Genomic DNA, 18,774 nt, shown 5'->3' on the forward strand with positions numbered 1-18,774 from the left:
GAAATACAACTAATTAAAATTACTGTCTTTGCCTGAAACTTTTATTCAGATTTAACAATCTTGTAAGTATAGTAAATTCAATTCTTAAAGAAAATACGAATAGCACAGCATATAGGAAAACACCCATGTAATGATTCTTGATGATCTCCATTTCAAATCCTGCAGTTAGTTGTGCTTTTAAGTTCTAAAATTTGCTTTCATTGAAATACTTTTGCTGATCTTTTTAATTTTACACCAGGCAGTAAATTATCGAATGACTACATATAAAAGTAATTTTTTTCGCCGTTAATTCAAAGTTTAAAAAAAAAACAGTAAAAGACATATTAATTGAATTAAAATAGCGTGAACCACCATTTCTTATTTTTTTAATAGAGAAAACATAATCTATAAATAACTTTGTTTCTAGTGCTGATTTTAATAAAATGAACAGCAATCGCTAGATCATCAGTATGCAATCGCTAGTCGTTATTACCAGATCATCAGCTAATATATATAGAACTTCGGAATTGCCAGTCTTTATGTACCAGACTACCAGCTAATTAATGGAAGCTCACATTAGAATTTCACTTCCGGCTTTCAATCTTAATGTGTCATGTGTGAGATGACAATCAATTCCTGGCCACACGCTCTCTATTCCTTGCGGTGTGGGAACAAAGACGCAAGAGCGACAACACTAGTATACTAAGGCCATAAAGCGAGGGCGCGAGTGCAACAAAGGGAAGGAGAAAGATTGGACATTGTTTCTCTCGAATTCTTGCCCTAGCATTCTCGCCCTTTAGCTTTGCGCCCCTCGTATTTTCGATTTTCGAGCAAAGAACCGATGGAGCCAGTTGCTTCATGAATACTCCATTCTAATCTCTATAATAATTCATTTCTTACTGATAATGCATCTCTTTCAAAGGACATAGTTTCCTCAGACTCATAGACGCTTAAATAACAGAAGAAAATTGTGTAGGATTTACATTTCAGCGATAAGGATTTTGTTGTTGTTGTTGTTGCTCTATCTTAATTGCCTAGGTCAAACATTAAAATAGATTGTGTGCCATAGAAAAGTAGCTACAGTAAGTGTAGGAAGAAGAAAAGACACTATTTAGCACTGACAGGTAAGCTTGATGGACTTGAAGTCCTTATTATGTAAGAATAAAAGCCATTAATGCATGGTGGAGTACACAGTTTGTTTTATATGCAGCTAGGTATGTGTTATAATTACAATGCAAAGTGTTACACCAAAAATATTAAGTTATACCGACAAAAAATCAAGATACTGGAGAAAAGCATGCAAGGAAAAGTGAATGTGTTGTAATGAGGACTAACAGTAATTAAGAGTGATGAGGGCTATCCAAGAGTAACACACAAAAGAAAGAAAGAAAACAAGGGCTACAATTAAATGGCAAGGTTAAAGAGAAATAGTATAGGTCAGATTATTGACAGCTGTCAGAGAAAACAATTTATGAATAGAATGTCACAGAGGAATTAATATGCCATCAGCCCCCCCCCCTTCCTTTCCCTAATCAAGAAAGACAAGGCACAATGAATATTATGAAACAAACCAGTGTTTCACAAAGCACAGACATTATGATCCTACAGAGAATATTGAATAAAAATTAAAAAGTACGTCACGTGAATAATTTCTTGGAGGAATACGTAATCAATTATGACTTTTTTTGTCGTGTATGTTTCTTTTCCCCCCGACACTTAAGCCCAGTTCATCAAGCTATCAGGAACGTAGACAAATTGCTGCTCGTGGGGGTGTGATTGTAGTGATACCACGCTGAATTCAGATTCTCACTTCCGCCAACAGTTCTGTAATATATTAAGCAGCAAGTTAAAATGATATCATAACAAATTCTTATACCTCCCATTAATATTTGTCCAAACGTCGGATGCTCTGCACGCTAGTCAGACGGTCTTACTGAGGGGAAGTAGAAATAACTGGGTAAGCCTGGCTTTTATTTGTTTTTATTTAAAACATTGACCGCGCTGTAAAAATGTCAAGAATCAAAGGAATTGAGAAAGAAATACACATTTCAATTTTCAAAAATAATATTCGTTTAATTGAAAAACTGACTATTTTTAAATTTAAAAAAAAAAGTAATACGATATGATTTATAATTTTTGTGAAAGCTTTTTGATTCAAGTTTCCTTGTATTATCCCTGACTTACAATCCATTTTGAACATTGAAAATCTGCGCAGTAAAATGTAAAACTCTTTTGATTTGATATCTTTGTAAAAAATGAATATTATATTTTTTATATCATATCTTTGGCCAAATGCTAGTAATAATTACACTATGCTGATTTGTTTTAGAGAGAGAGGAAGAGAGAGAGAGAGTTTTTTGGGAGAGGGGACTTTTAATCGAATAAATATATATTAAATGAAATTAGAGGGGAAGATAGCTATGAGGTTTCTACTTGAAGACATCCCATTCTGCTTTCCCCCTTCCAACCACAGGCACTTGTTTCGTCTTTGGGGCACCCCAATTTTACCACAGGGGGTGCCCCGTATACGAAATAAGTGCCTGTGCTTCCAACTCTATCACATCACTCGTTGAGAAAATAAACTTACATGTATGAACCTTAACGTACTGTATCACTTACAAGGCCGTCACCAAGGTGCGTTGGGTGAGATCGAACTCCCGTTTGGGGAAAAAAATAAAATAACCCTGAGAGCAGTGTAAAAGCCCTTCAACGGTATATGGTGACGTCTCATATGAGAAAAATAATCTTTCAAAGGAAGCAAAAACCACAACAATCAATCAATTCAATGCTTGAAAATGACTTTAAGAATACACAAGAACCACACAAAATGGTAATAGTACCATTTCTTAATAACATTTCTGGCTTCTGGGATGAGATACCCCTCCCAGACCTTCCCCGCAACCCCCTTTCCAGAAACGTGGTGACGGTCATCACATATTCTCAAAATTCCAAGGATTGTTAGAGTTAAGTATGAAATAATCAGTATTTCTTCTCATCGTTTTACATTCACAGCGTTTTTCTCTATGCATCGTTGATAGTGACCTATTTATCAAAGGTTAATTTCTGATCTTTTCAAAACGACCCTCATCCCCTTTTGCTGTGATATCTCTTTCTGAAATCCTCGAGCTTAGAATCGTCGACCTAGGAGGTAGCTCTCTGATCATAAAATAAATAATTTTCTGCGATTCCTACCAGTTACATAATTCAGGATTTATATCATTCTAATTGAAAACATTAAATTCTACCACATTGCTGCCTAGGCGTTGGGGGTGTATTCGAGAGGGACCTGTCACGTACATCATTGATAAGAAATGCATAATTACGATGACTCAACAATGATAGTATTTTGCAGATTATATAAAGATGTTATACAGACCATGAATGTTAAAGAGTGTTGGAATTCTTCTTATCCTATGTTTAAAGACTTACATATTCACCTACTTTTCAATCAGTTAGACGATATTTCAAATCAGCTTTTTGAGATTAAAACCCAGAAGTTGTTGAGCACTCGCCTTTGATGTGATTATCAATCTTTCATCAAAAAAATGAAGGCAAACTAATTACGTCTTTTAAAGTTGTAAATATTTTGTTTGGTGGTCATACAAAGGAAAAATATTCCTTCCGTAGATAACAAAGAGTAGTGACTGGACATCCTTTGGTGTGGTACATACGCTCCTGGGCTTAGACAAGAGGAAATAATTTACAAATCATACCAAAACATAGTGCCGAATTTACAAACACTTCTTGTGATTATTTCCACCTCAATGCAAAGTGAAACGTGGAAAGATAGGCGGAGCGGAATTTTCTGCTATTTACAAAACACACACATCAAAAAAAAAAAAAATACAGCTCGTGTTACTTCCAGGCAAATGATGACAAAATATTATTGGAAACTCGTATAAATAAAAAAAAGATAAGATTTATAACAAAATTTTCTTGAGCAAGTTTACGGGTCGATCAGTTTCCATGATAAACTTATCAGCCATGATTTGAGACTTTAACATATAAGAAAATTGTACTTTCACACCTGTTTTGTTTTACTTTTTGAAATAAAATTCAAGAAAACTAAAAATTTGAAGAAAAAGACATATTTATTGGGTAATTCTTAATTAAATAAAATTATAGCAACAAAAGACGTATTATCGAGGCACTTAAATTGTAGTCAGCAACAGCCAATTTGATTTTCAATTGGAATTTCAATGCCCTTGAAAGTTGTGTAATTTATAGCGCTCACAGAGCTGAGTTTAGTTGCAATATAATTAATATATCTATGAAACAGGCACATGTTTTATACTTGTTCATATTCTGTCTGGTGTACGAAAATATTTATGTTATATTTTGTTTCATGATTAAGCGAGTTTTAAAGTGTATCCTTAAATCTAAATTTAAAAAAGTGGCTTACATTCATTTTCCCCTCTGGAAAAAAACAGAGAAAAACATTTACATGTATCTCTCTCCCTCATTCCTAAAATAACACCCTTGATATTCCACTTATATTTGTATCATTTTGTTCGTTTGTTTGTTGGGGGGGGGGGGGGGGTATTAAATTCCAGTATGCACGTGCAATATATATTTTGTGTTTAAAATTTATATAAATAAACTTGGGGGGTGGGGGGGTCTTTAATACTATTTTTCAAATAACTTAGTCTCATTCTTAAAAACATTCATATAAATATTATTAACAAAATAATTGTGTTTTTATTTGTTAATTTATTCATAGGGTACACATACCTCTCTCTCATATCTGCAACTATATTGCATATATTTATACATGTATGTTGTCTTGTGTTTTTCACTTGCATCATGTAAATTATGATTGTCATGATAAGAAAAAAATAATACGAGTATATACAACATGCAATTAAATCTGATTAAATTTTAAAATGGCATAATATTACGCATGAGGCATTTAATACCGCACCCGTGTAGGTAATTAAGAAAGAGAGTAAAAGTATCCCTGTTTTTTCGGCCTTCAGGTTTTCTTGTCTCCCATTTGCTCTTTATTGATGTTGGCAATTGCAGGGACTGTGCTGCTTACTTAGAGTCAGGGAGACGGCAACCATTCATTTCAGACAAGGAGTCGCCACTGAAACGTACCGCATAAGAAGTAAGTAATCTATTTAACTCTTATCTAATTAAATCTTATATCTGTAAATGAATAATGATTATGTGAGGGCGAATAACTATTTATAGTACACTTTTGAAAATGCATAATTCTCTCTATCACAATGATGCAATGGTTCTTTAAATATTTAATTTTGAGTGTTAAAACTATTTGATTTATCATGACAAATATTGATGAGAGGACAGTTCATTTTTAATATTTAATCATAAAAATGTACATAAGGAAAGGATAAAGCCCTTCTTTTTCCCTGGAGTGTCATTTATACAGTCAATTCACACGAAATTTTACAGCGTTTAAGGCTGCCTTAGACTTAACAAGATTTTCTTTTAATGTTGCAAACTTTCAAAATTACCGATGAATAGAACTTTTAGTAACATAAGTTGGCGTAAAAAATAAATACTCATTATTAGAATATAAAACGTATTAATTCAGACACTAAGCGATAATTGTTACATTTAGTTAATTGCTTCTCAAGCATCTCAGCTAATGATTGTTGAGTTATCACAGAATGTAATGGATCTGTAAATGCTATTATTACGTCAACATGAGCACAATGTGGTGAACAGTCTTCATGTACAAGAAATAAGTAAAATTACGACTACGTGTACGTATACCTTCGCCACACGTCACCGATAGAAATCTCGCGTTCGTTACGATCAGAACAATATTTTCTAGTGTCATTCACGTAATAACAACCAGTCGTATTTATTATATACATATGCGAGAGTGTTTCTAATTATTCCGTTCCGTTCCATACTATACATTGGATAGACAAGGCTTCGGTTTGGATATTTAAGAATTGAATTGAATGAATGTATGTTGTTTAACGTCCCTCTTGAGAATTTTTCACTCATATGGAGACGCCACCACTTGCCGGCGGAGAGCTGCAAATTTTGTCCTATACTCGGCACTTACGGCCATTGAGCAGTGAGGGATCTTTTTCGTGCCAGCACCTACTGCGACACGGGACCTCGGTTTATACGGTCTCATCCGAAGGACCGGTCTCCACGTCCCACAGTGGGAATCGAACCTGCGACGTAAGGATCAACTCCTTACTTCGCGACTCTAGAGCGGACGCTCTAACCACTGCGCCACGCGGGCGACGGATATTTAAGATATCAACTTTTTAGTGTGCATAATGGAATTAATTGTAGTTTTATACATGCATACTATGTGGAGAGAGAGAAAGAGAGAGAGAGAGAATTGAATATCTTATGCAGAGAGTAATAAAATAAAAGCAAGGTGTTTTTCGTAAACAGCTCTATGCGCATGGGTCATATATTACATCACATGTGATGTGTGTTATTAATGTATTATCACAGCGGGCGGTTACAATAATAATTAGCTGTGGTGAAATATATAAACATATCATGTATAAGAAATAAACAACGGTGATTGGGATAGTTCCCTATATATCGTTACATTGTTTTAGGCGGTCTGACTGTTTACACATCTGTGTATTCCTTGCAATCAATAGCTCGAGTTCTTGAAAATGACATATATATAAAACATAATTACACATTTAAAAAAAAAAACAGAAGCACAAATTACTATTCTTTTTTTACCTTTTGTCAAAAACTAGATTTTGTTAGCGGAAAAAAAATTGCCGGACTTTTTGGTGACACGTCTCCCTCCCCCCTTCCCCGAAAACGCCATGCTGACAACTTCGGTAGTCTAAATGTACACCTCGAAGTCCTCTGTCATTTTCAAACCCATAATGCACACGTTAAACAGTATACTACATGGAGTTTAACTTATTTTGGGATTCTTGCATGCTTGACTTTAACAATTTTAAACAAAACTGTGATTGTATACTGTTTTAAAGTTTACTATAATGATGCTACTACTGAGGTAAAAGATTTTAAAAAAGACTCATACGTATGTTAACCAAAATCTTTGATTTTGATCAGAGCAAATATCTTTTTTTTTTATTTTAAACTCCAAAATTACCGTTCTAAAATAATAAACACGTGAACATAAACGTCTTTCTGGGATCTTTTGAACTTCTAGTAATATTCCATCATCAAATACGTTACCGGATCAATTTGATTTTTAGAAACACGCAGTTTAAAGCGAGATCTTTGAACTCATACGCGACGCTGTGTTGATATACGTGTAAATCTGTACTTCTATAAGAAAAAATTGAAGAAAAAAAATCATTCAATCTAATACACGGAAAATTATTAGGAAGAAGTGCATGCTACTGAAAATTTATATATTTTTTCCCACAGAATATATATAGGTAAACTTTGGTATTCCTACGGGTAAACTGCTGAAAGCGACTTCGGTGGAGCTTTTGTAACCTTACCGTGTGTAAAAACCGAATAGTGCTGGAAACTAAAATGTTATTTGCAGTGCTTTATTTCTTTTTTTCAGTATCTAGACATTTTTAAGAGGAACTTCAGATTTGCACATTGCATCACCTGCATACGGGGTTTATATCTCTCAGTTGATTCGATACGCAAGAGCATGCTCTACGTATGTACAATTTCTAAAACGAGGTAAATTATTGACAAACAAGTTGATGAAACAAGAATATCAGCAGTCTCGTTTAAAGTCATCATTTCGTAAGTTCTATGGTCGATCTATGGTCGATACAATGATCTTGTCAGCAAATACAATTTATCAAGTCAAAGTCAAATGCTGACTGACGTTTTTCATACTAATTGTTAGGCCATTATTTACACACTGGATTGTTTTCGGACTTTTCCGTTATTTCCCGATCATGACAAGGAGCACACGGTGGGTATGACCGGTCGGCAGGGGATGCTCACTCCTCCATGGCACCTGATCCCACCTCTGATGTTTTGGAGGTCCGTGTTTGCTCTGCTCCTATTTTGTACTGTTTAATGGACATTTGAGCTTGAATACTGTTCGTTATCTCCATATATTTCATTAAATTCTTCAAGAATATACCTTTCTCCTCTTTTAATAGTGCATAATAATGATGAGCTTCGGTGCCTCTTACAAATTTCATGGCCCCTGGATCAGAGTTCTGGTGTTAGGGCGGGTCTCTATTGATCATATAATGAGCATGCATTTATTTAATTCTTAGAAAATCTTCTTTTTAGCTCCTTGGAATTAAGCAGACAAACTAAGTGCATTATTATCATAATTTTTAAATAAAACAATTACTAGCGCATCTTTATTTATATGCTTTTAGTTTAAGCTTAATATTTTGGAAAGCTTAGTGCTTGTTGCCATCGGTTTGGCTTTGAACTCCAGTTAATCGTCAGTACATTGTATTATCGTTGGGATTATCCTGTGTACTTTTTAAGCGGTTAGCGTATACGCTAATCGCTTTATGTCATGTAACCAAAGATCTTACGCAATTTTTGTCGACACCGGAAGCTTCGTCAAAGCGCTACCTATGCGACATCGGAAGTTTCGTCAAAGCGCTACCTATGATCTGTTTACCATCGCTACCTCTACTGCCTTTCTGACTCTGACAGGTTAATACCGAGATAATCGCTTGGCTTGAATTTTTGGGGTTACCTGCAGAGTATAAACTCGTCGGTAAATCCTGCAATCGCGATTTATAGTTAATGTTTATTTTTGGGAGTTGAACGATTTTGTATAAATCATATAGCACCTCTCATGAACAATTTATAGACTGCCCTAATTATTTGACCTAATTATGCCACGATGGGCACTAGATGGAAGGGTTCATTGCTGGCTAAAGGGGTTGAAGGTTATTACCAACTGCAAAACGTAGGCGAAACTTTCGTGTTTGATTTTCTCTTACGAGTTTACCCCAAAGTATTTAGACATTCTTATTAAGTGAAGTAATATACGAAAAAGAATTTTTATTAAAAGCCGTAAATACATTTTAAGTTTCTCTAAATTGTACAACTGTTTTAGTAGAAACAATGGAATTAATTTCATATTGAAAATTTATTTCTTCTCTAATTAAAAGATTATAAAAGTTTAGCTCACAGGGGTACATTCTGTACTCTTTTTTTTTCTTCTAATTACAAACAATCATAAACAATCACATACTTTTATTTTTAGAAAAAAATATTTTATGGGAAACTGAAAATAGTAAAATTAATTCTTAGAAAAATAGAAAACATATGAAAACTTAAATCGGCAGAGTGATCCTCTTCTAAAATTCAACCTTAAGGTTATAAAATATGCAAACGTTTAGCTGAGAAGGTTTTTGAAGGAATCATAAAAAAATCTTGGCAATTGACAAAGATTTTAAATAATAATTAATTATTATTTGAAAACTTGTCAAATGTCTAGATCTGTTTAAAAACATGTAAGTTGTAAACATATTATACTGTTAATTATGATTTTTATTTTGAGTCTTTGAGACAGGCTTATTTATAGAAATTCACATACTTGTTATTACATGTACTAAAAAATATCAATGTAAATTGCTTTGCTGACATATTAATTTGAATATTGAAGAGAGTGACATTGTTAACTGGATAATTCTTGCGAAGGACAAATAAACTGTTAATCAAACAATTACTTTAAGTGTACATGTGAAATCATATATACTAGTATAGCTGGATTAGATAACAACTTTACTTTTCATGCGTTTTCTTTGACATCAAGAGTATTGCATGAAAAGTATGTGCCAAATATTCAGTATCTGTCCCTGTATATATTGTGCAATATCCTTGTCCTACTTTAAATGATTGTTGCATAATCATTTACTCATTTGAACATTTAAAATGTTTGCATGGTCAATAATGTACATTTTTTAAAACTTGATTATCTAGTTTACTTGTCCGTCTTCCACTGAGGGTAGTGCCTTAGTAGCACATAATTTAAAACGGAAGTACTCAGTACCTCAAAAATACAGAATCCCTTTAATGAACTTCAACATTTAAATGTACAAGGTTAAGATAACGAACAGTGATCGATCTATAAATATCACGAGTATAAACATACAAATATGTTAAGATGGCATAAAACACGGACCCCTGAAAATTTCAGAGGTGGGATCAGGTGCCTAGGAGAAGTAAGCATCCGCAATTGATCGGTCACACCCGCCCTGAGCAATGTATAAAGTTTAAATCTATTAATAATAGGGTATTTGTTTTGTTTTGATCCGACTAGTTTACCTTCAATCAAAATTATAGCTACAGAACTGAAGCATTCCGAAAAAAATACTGACAAAATCTCTTTGTCTATCCCAATTTTTTCAGACCAGCGAGCTTAAGATCTGCAGCTACTTTAAATTTATATATTCAAATATTTTAAATTATCAATTTTTTTTAAATTGTGTGCTAGCAACCTAACAATTACCTGATTTCAGAAACTATAGAGCATGGTAGATAAATCTACATCAATTTACTTTTTTCGTCCTGGGCACGTCTGGTCGCTACCTAAAGTGTTATTTAAAAATTGCGCTTTCTGTCTTTCAAACTCAAGAAATTACGCTTTGATATTTCTAAACATGCATTTGTGACATCAAACGATAATAGATGATGTCTTGGTGTATGAATGAGATGTAAGTGGTTTTGTCATTTAGTAAAATATTCCAAAGTTCGGAATGTCTGCTTCTTCTCTGATGACATTGAACAACAGCTACACGTACTTTAATATCATTTCATGCAAAGTTTTTTTTTCAATCTTAGAATCTTAGATGAAAGCATGCTAACCGCTTTTCAGTACTTTCAGTACTTTGATTACTGGTTGTCCCTGGAAAGCTCTCACTGCAATATCGACTTGAATGGAACTACCAAAAACCTTTACAATTACTACATGTATTATTGTTCTGTTTTTCCTTTCTTTTTTAGGAAAAAGGTTAACTTTGTAAACTAAAAAGTGAATTGTGTAGGGTTTTTGAGCTTTCAATGGTAAAAAGAACACTTTAAGCCCAAGGGAATTAGAATGGAAGTCGCCTTAGTTTAGTTTCCATAAGCAGTTTTGCAGTTTTAATTATAAAAAGGTCCTCAGATTTTCCAAGAATTAGCATCAGTAACTTAAAAACAAAACTGCTAAAGTAGGTTGGTAAAGCTTTTTCTGGCTTGTAGATAAGTGAAGAGCGCCAGATTAAGACACACTAGTAATCGGAGGCACCGGGCAGTTACAAATCTACATGCTTTTATACTGTATATGTAGTTTGAAACCACATTAGCTGTATGTTTTATTCGTAGATTGGCAGTGATGGAATCTTTGATTGACAGCTTGAACACAGAGAAATGGACAGAGGTATCGGCAGCAGACAGGGGGGAGGGTAGGTAAAATTGATGCCTTGTTGGGGAGAATTGCAGAACTACATTGTTACTGTCCCCAATTATAATAATTATTAGTCTTATGAAAAAAAAACTTTTGATAACATTGCATGTGATTCAATTTTTTTTTTTAAATATGACTATGTTATATTGTACCTAATTATACTGAAAGCGAGGAAAAAATTCAAAATGGAATCTTTGCGACAGAGCTGTTGCTCTCGGGGAAATAAAATTCGGACATAACAGGGAGCCGCAGGTCCATCCATTAAGAATCGATTTTCTGTTGCAAACTTTGGGTATAAATTTCTCGTATGCATAAGCTTTTCCCCGCCTAAAGTATCTGTTCATTAGACAAATATTTTACTCCTACTCTTGTTGCGTCATTTACCTTTCTGAATACTTATAAAGCGCATGAGAGATATGTGTCGGATTGTAATCTGAGGCAGTTTCAGGTACTTGAAAGTGAATATTTGACTGATGTGAGGAATAAATTACTCAATCATGAGGTTTTTTTCGCAATTAATTATTTTTTCTTTAATTCTGACAGGCTTTGTTGAGTACTCGATCAACAGAAACGCTAAGCAGGTGGACGACACGACGCTCGCTCTGATGATCGCAGACGACTCTGGTAACCCTAAAACCGTCACCCTCTCCTACACGCTTCCCAAAAAGAACCCAGTAAAGAGTGTCAGTCGGTCAGAAATTAAACTGGACGCGGAGGGCAAAAATGTTTTGGGAATTGACCTAGATGGCGACTGTGTTGTTCTGAAGAGTTAATCACGTGATCGATACAATTTCACTTCCTTTTATGAACTACATTTAAGAATGGCTTCTGATTTTCGAGCCACCCCTCTTTTACATTCTCACAGGCTTGTACAAATCTTGCACATATTTTGAATAAAACATTTTAACCACAAGGCGAGTTCACTTTCAATAAATTTTATTTTTTATACTTGTAATATAATTTTTGTTAAGGGATGGATATATACATTTTTGTGTTTGTTTGCTAAAATACAAGAATATAACACTAATGTTGGAACGCCACCAATTGCCGACAGAAAGCTGCAAATAAACATAGTGAGGGGTATTTCTACTAAGAAATGGTCTCATTCGAAAGACCGGTCTCCAAATCGCACAGAGGAATCCGCTATGTAAGAATTCTTGCCTTTCTAGAACAACGCCTTTGCTCTAGACACTGCTCAACGCGGGCGGTAACCAAGGGATAAGTTATTAAGCACTAACTTATACCAAAACAAAGAAGGAGGAGGGAGGGATATTTAACAGGTAATTATTTATCTGTTATCAGAAATTTGTCAGAGAGTGAATTGCCAACTTTGTGGGAGATACAAATTTGTAAGTTTTATTGTACTATATAATAAGCTTTATAATTATGTTTAGGAATTCTTTGATTTGTACTTTATAGGTGTTCTTCATGTATTTACTCTCCGTCATCAAGTGGTTTATCGCATCTGAGAGGGGAAGGGGTAGAGGAAAATATTTTATACCCCCCGCAAACGAAGTTTGGGAGATTACATGTAAATGAATCACCCTGGCCGTCTGTCCGTGCAATCTTGTCCGAGCTATAATTAAGCTTGTAATGGAGAAAAACTGGCAGCTCATACTTGGTACAAAGATTGTTTGTGACCTGATGGTTTGTCATGACCTTGACAGAAAGTCATTCCGCCATGTTCAAGGTCACTGGCAGAAAAATTATCAACTCTGGTACGGGCTATAATTTTGTAATGGAGAATTCTTGGAAGGTCATACTTGGTACAAAGATTGTTTAATATGACCTTAACGTGTGTCATTACCTTAAACTAAGGTCATTTTGGCAAGTTCAAGGTCACTGGCAGAAACAATATGAAATTATTGTCCGATCTTCAACTTAAAAAACATTGAACGTTCATAATTCATACATAGATTGCTCATGACATGAGGGATTGTCATGATCATGTACCAAGGTCATTTGATTAAGTTCACTATCACCTATAGAAAAATGCTCAATTTTTGCCCTTACCAGCTTGTAATGGAGAAAATTAGAGGCCCATACTTATCACAAATACTGCATATGATCTGGGGTATTTTTGACCATGACCCAAAGTCATCCCAGCAAATTTAAGGTTACTGGCGATTTTTTTTTCTTGTCCTTTCTGTAACTCTCAAAAAAGAGGCTAATTGGAAGGTAATACTTGACATAAAGACAAAAAAATTGCTTATGACTTTAGGGTATTCATGATCTAACGCAATGTCGTTTTGGCAAGTTCTAGGTCACTTACAGAAAAGGTGTTAAGTGTCCGGACGGTAACTTTCTAAATGATAAACACTGCATTCATACTTCACACAGATATTGCTTGACGTCTTGAAAGTGTGTCATGACCTTGACAGTTTTGTTCTGTAAGCTAGCAGAAAATATGCTCTTCAAAAAATGAAACGCATTAGAAGGAATAATACCCTAAATAACATTAAATAGTTTTGTCATACAATTTTTTCTAGGTGGATATGATTCATACGGGTAAAATGCATTATTTTTTCACGCTATTGTTAACTTGGCAGCCATTCTACAAAACTCGCGGACAAAAAGACCTGATTTTGCAAAATGCAAAAATTTTGGGTTTTTACCAATTTTCTCTTGTCGGTTTCTGATCCATATCCTTAGATACAAAAAGGCTATCAAAAGCTGGGGTTATCGATATTTTGATTCTGGCTTTTTCTGAAAATTGACGCTATTTAAAAATGCTGCATCTGAATTTTGCATATATATCGCAAAAAGGAAATTGGGCGACTGGAAACAGGTGCACCACACTCTACACATCTAAGAGGTTTTAATGTTGCACAAAGCACCATATCTAACCTGTGAAACAGATACCAACAGCATGGTACAATAAATGATCGCCAAAATATGGCAGACCACGCATGACATCAACAACACTGGGTCGCTTCAGTGGTGTGCGTTATTTTCATCAATGTTTTACAATGACGTCGTCAACAGTATTAGCTATGCAAGAAGTGCAAAAGTGCACAGAATTTATAAGAAGACCATATGAAATTGAATATGGGATGCTGGAATTATCGCCAGAGGACTTATTCATTCCATTGTTCTGACCAAAAAACACCGAACATATCGATTTCAAATGTCTCAAACCAACAGAGTATGGTCTCGGTAACACAGCTGAACAGTTTGGTGTAGCCACTAGTCCAAAATGCTTATTGCAATTCCTGATGTAAAAGTCAGAGTGCATAAGCTTTGTAATGAACATTTTACAAAAAACTGCCTCCGGGAGGTTGATAAATTTAATGGTGGCAGTATAATGATGAGGAAACCGGTATTACCTACAAGCAGGACTGATTTGGTTCAAATTCAAAGGACTTTGACGAAAAACTGTACTCTTACGATGTCCTACTTGCACATGTCTTTCCTATAATGCAGCATCCTGGAGCCGTATTTCAATAGACAATACACATCCACAACAGCTTGTTTGACAAGCGCATTCTTGCAAAGCAACATCATCCTGTTCTGCTTTAGCCATCTATATCGCCAGATTCAAACCCCATTGAGTATGCATTGGATTAAATGGATAGGCATATCCGCCAAAGACAATCACATCCCCAGACTCTGCAACAGATGATTCATCAATTGTAACTTACCCGAAAGATAATACAGGGATTTTGAAAAATAAATCACATTTGCAGTCAAGGCAAGGAGCTAAAAAATGTAAATATAAGCATTGAATCATTATTTTTTGAAAGATATAGTCTCATAACTGCAACGGTGTGTGCAAACAAATTTTCATAACGCGCTAACGCGCGTTACTCAATTTGTTTGCAATATCGTTGCAGTTATGAGACTATATCTTTCAAAAAATAATGATTCAATGCTTAAAACATTTAGAAATTACGAAAACAGTTTAAAAATCAGAAGTTAATAATAATTATCAATATTTCATGGTATATTACAAAGATTTATTCAAATCCTCAGACTTTTTTAAAAGTGTTTATCAACAAAGGCAAATATATATTGCCGAAGTGGAGACATTAATAAAATGAATTTTTAAAATTTCTTTCTTTCTTACGTGAAAGAAGTGCCAGTAAAAAAAAATATTTTTATACAGAAGGTTTATTTATTTCATTGAAAACAAAGACAGATCTGCTTTTTTGAAAATGTTTGCAAAGAAATGAATAATGTTTTCATTATTAACCTTTTTACACCTAGTTAAATGAGGAATGTTAATGTATGGTCATGCTGAATCTTGTCTGTTAACTGTTACAAGGACAGGTGCTGCTATGATCTTTGTTCAGCTCTGGAACGTTCTCTTTATATAAAAAGTCAATCGTCACATCTCACTTTCACCATAATTCTCCAACAGCGTAGATCATAGGACGGGCCTGGAAGGCGTAGGATGCAAAGTAAAGTCCCTAAGGACTCATTTCACGGATGGCTGGTTGTTGTAGCGTGTTCAATAGCATTCTTTATGTTTGTTGGAAATTCAAGTTGCTTTGGACTGTTGGAGATCGAAATTAGGCAGCTGTTTTACGGACAGGCATCTTCTATTTCAGCTATCAATGCGCTCTATAATGGCCTCGGTTTTGGACTTGGTAAATAGTAATTTTTTTTTTGTCAGACAACTTATTTTAAGTCATTTGACATAATGATTTTTGTTTAAATTGTGACATAACTTGTATCTGATTCTGAACAGCCCCAGTCGTGGCAGCTTTCACTAAGGTTGTCTCCTGTCGCCTGCTGTGCGCGTGTGGTTCCTTCTTTTGTTTCATAGGGTTTTTAGTAGCTGCCAATGCACAGACACTCCCGGTCATCATATTTTGCATTGGGGTACTACCAGGTAAAGAAAGTCAAGAGATCTGATTTTTTAAAATTCTTTTTCGTACTCATTGTAATAACATTTTTGTTTTGAATTTTAACAAACAGGAATTGGTTTCAGTTGCATAACGGTACCCTCCACCATAATGGTTGGCGAATATTTCGAGAAGAGGCGACCAGTGGCATTGATTCTTAGCGTTTTGGGAGGAGGTGTGGGTATCGTAGTATCTCCGTACATTTTTACACATCTCAACCAGACATACGGATTAAGGGGGACATTTTTAATATTGTCTGCCGTGTCCCTCAATGGAATAATGTTTTCTTTTTTATATAACATCAATCTCGCCAAGAGCAAACAAAGTAAGTCTATGTAGACTTTTTTACAAAGTCAATTATGTTGATGTGAAATTTTTATCCATTGAATAGATTTTATATTTTCCACAGACACGCATGTTATTTTCCCACAGTGAAAATGATGTGTTATTTTCACAGTGCGTTGTAGACCCGCTAATGATAAAACGCCGCTTAACGATAAAAATATCATTAAGCGTTACATTGCAACGCTTATTGCCATAAAATATTGCATTAATAGTTGACATTCTCAACCGCTAATGCAAAATCGCCGCTTATGAAATAAATATATTAATTAAGCGGTTGAGAATATCAACAATTAATGCAATAAATTGTGACTTAGGCGTTGCATTGCAATGCTTAATGATATTTTTATCATTAAGCGGCGTTTTATAATTAGCGGTTGCTAGAGTGCGTTATTTTCCCGAAGTGATCTACTTAGCTGATAGAGTCGGAAGGAAAGTCGGAGAAAATGTAATACAAAGAAAATTCATTGATATGTAATTTGATGTGGAATTTATTTCACTCGTCAGATCAGACGAGTTAAATATGTATGCGCAGTAGAGAGAGAGAGAGAGAGAATCTTGTATAAGCAGAAGATAATATTTAGGCATGATATGTACTATAGCATTTATACATTAATCTGCTTATATATCAATAAGTTTTAACTTTGTCATTGCCAATTTTCAACATATTCCTTTTATATATTGACTGTTCTCCCAATAATCTACTACTATTTATTCTAGGTAGACTAAACGTTCTGAGGGAAGTTTGCCTTACAGTTTTTGACAGAGAGCTCATGAGGACCACGAATTTCCCGGCAGTGACCCTGTCTTTCCTATTATTGTACATTGTGTATGCTATCCCGTTTCTGTTCCTCCCAAAAAAGGCTTTTCAGTTAGGATTCTCCGAAGACATGACATCGCTTTTATTGTCCATCATTGGAATTTCCAACTTTATTTCCCGCCTTCTGATGGCGATAGCCGCCAGTAGATCACCATTTTGTCGTCAGGTTTTATTGTCCTCGTCTTTTGTGATAAACTCTGTTTCACTTCTAATATTTGCCATTTTTTCTGACTTTTTATTTCTGGCTATTGGTGCCTCCTTCTCTGGTTTTTCAGCTGGTAAGCTATAATGATCAGCAATGAAATATATCCTTATATCTTTAATTATTTTAATATAACCTTTCTCTTTTTTTTTTTGAAATATCAGGGATTTTTATTAGTGTGACACCTGCAGTGTTCCTGGACCTCTTCGGATACGATAAGCTTGCCAGCAGTATCGGCTCGCACTTTCTCGTTGTTGGGTTGGGGTATGTGATAGGTGGACCACTGATGCGTAAGTCGCTCACACATATATTGTAGATCAAACAATGGTAAATAAATAATATTGACATGTAATACTGAATTCATCCCCTGCTTATTCACAGCCTTGCAATTAATTTCTCGAAATGCATAATTTGAGTATTAATATTTTGACAGTAGGATCGGTATGTTTTCTTTGAACTACCTACAACTTCAGGTATTGATAAAATGTTTTTCCTAAATTATATGTGGTATCGTTTTCCTCTTCAGAATCATTGTCACTGGTACTGTCAGACATTAACACTGTTTTTTATGTGTCTGCTGGCTGCTCCTCTTTAAGCACGCTGATGCTGATGTCGGTAACGTGTGATAGATATCTCCCGCGGAGGCAGACGAGTTGTTGCACGCGACACAGAACATCCGACCAATCACAGAAGGCGTTATCTGGAGATGTTAATAAGGTGTTCACAATAAGTACACCAGAATGCCAGACAGGTTCAGCTATTATATACTCCGACAAACTGTAATGGAAATTATTATTGACCATTATATACACATATGCATCTTTGATATACATGTATGTAACTACAAGCGCAGTTTGATTGATTCTGTGTATCTTACTTGCATGTAAAATAATGTCAGATATTGTTTAAATAAATATATTTTAAAAAAAAGATTTGCGACCCATCTGTTAAATTAATAAAATAAATTCAATAAGGTGCTGTATTTTAATTATTCACTATTTGCTGCAGCATTCGTGTCTTTTGTACCGAGTATGGTGTAAACATGACTTGTGGGAAACATTCTATCAGTGCTGTAGCTACTTCCGTTGCAACCAAGTCAACGTACTTGTTTTACCCTTTATTTCAAAAAATGGAACTTCCTGTTTGGAAATGATTAAGTACATGTGGAATGAAAAAGGCCCTCTTTAAAATCGCCCCCCCCCATCTCTCATGCACTGGCGAAATGATGTTTGAACCGAAGAATTTAAAATTTCTTTCTAATAGG

At 34.8% G+C, this 18,774-nt stretch overlaps 2 protein-coding genes across 2 annotated transcripts; both read left to right on the forward strand.

Annotated features, from left to right (window-relative positions):
- Positions 1-4,982: 4,982 nt before the first annotated feature.
- Positions 4,983-12,212, forward strand: LOC133201059 (uncharacterized). The gene is made up of 3 exons (XM_061336861.1): positions 4,983-5,086; positions 11,218-11,297; positions 11,843-12,212. The coding sequence occupies exons 2-3, from the start codon at positions 11,228-11,230 to the stop codon at positions 12,070-12,072; spliced, it is 300 nt and encodes a 99-aa protein (XP_061192845.1). The 5' UTR covers positions 4,983-5,086; positions 11,218-11,227; the 3' UTR covers positions 12,073-12,212.
- Positions 12,213-15,535: 3,323 nt separating this feature from the next.
- On the forward strand, positions 15,536-18,442 carry LOC133201127 (monocarboxylate transporter 12-B-like). Its single transcript, XM_061336909.1, has 6 exons — positions 15,536-15,888; positions 15,990-16,133; positions 16,220-16,471; positions 17,209-17,586; positions 17,675-17,800; positions 18,037-18,442. Exons 1-6 carry the CDS (start codon positions 15,693-15,695, stop codon positions 18,291-18,293), a joined length of 1,353 nt encoding a protein of 450 aa, XP_061192893.1. The 5' UTR covers positions 15,536-15,692; the 3' UTR covers positions 18,294-18,442.
- The last annotated feature ends 332 nt before the right edge of the window (positions 18,443-18,774 follow it).

The sequence above is a fragment of the Saccostrea echinata genome, unplaced genomic scaffold (assembly GCF_033153115.1).
Source record: "Saccostrea echinata isolate AGI-Se365-2 ecotype Australia unplaced genomic scaffold, CSIRO_AGI_Sech_v1 ptg000042l, whole genome shotgun sequence".
Classification (NCBI taxonomy): domain Eukaryota; kingdom Metazoa; phylum Mollusca; class Bivalvia; order Ostreida; family Ostreidae; genus Saccostrea; species Saccostrea echinata.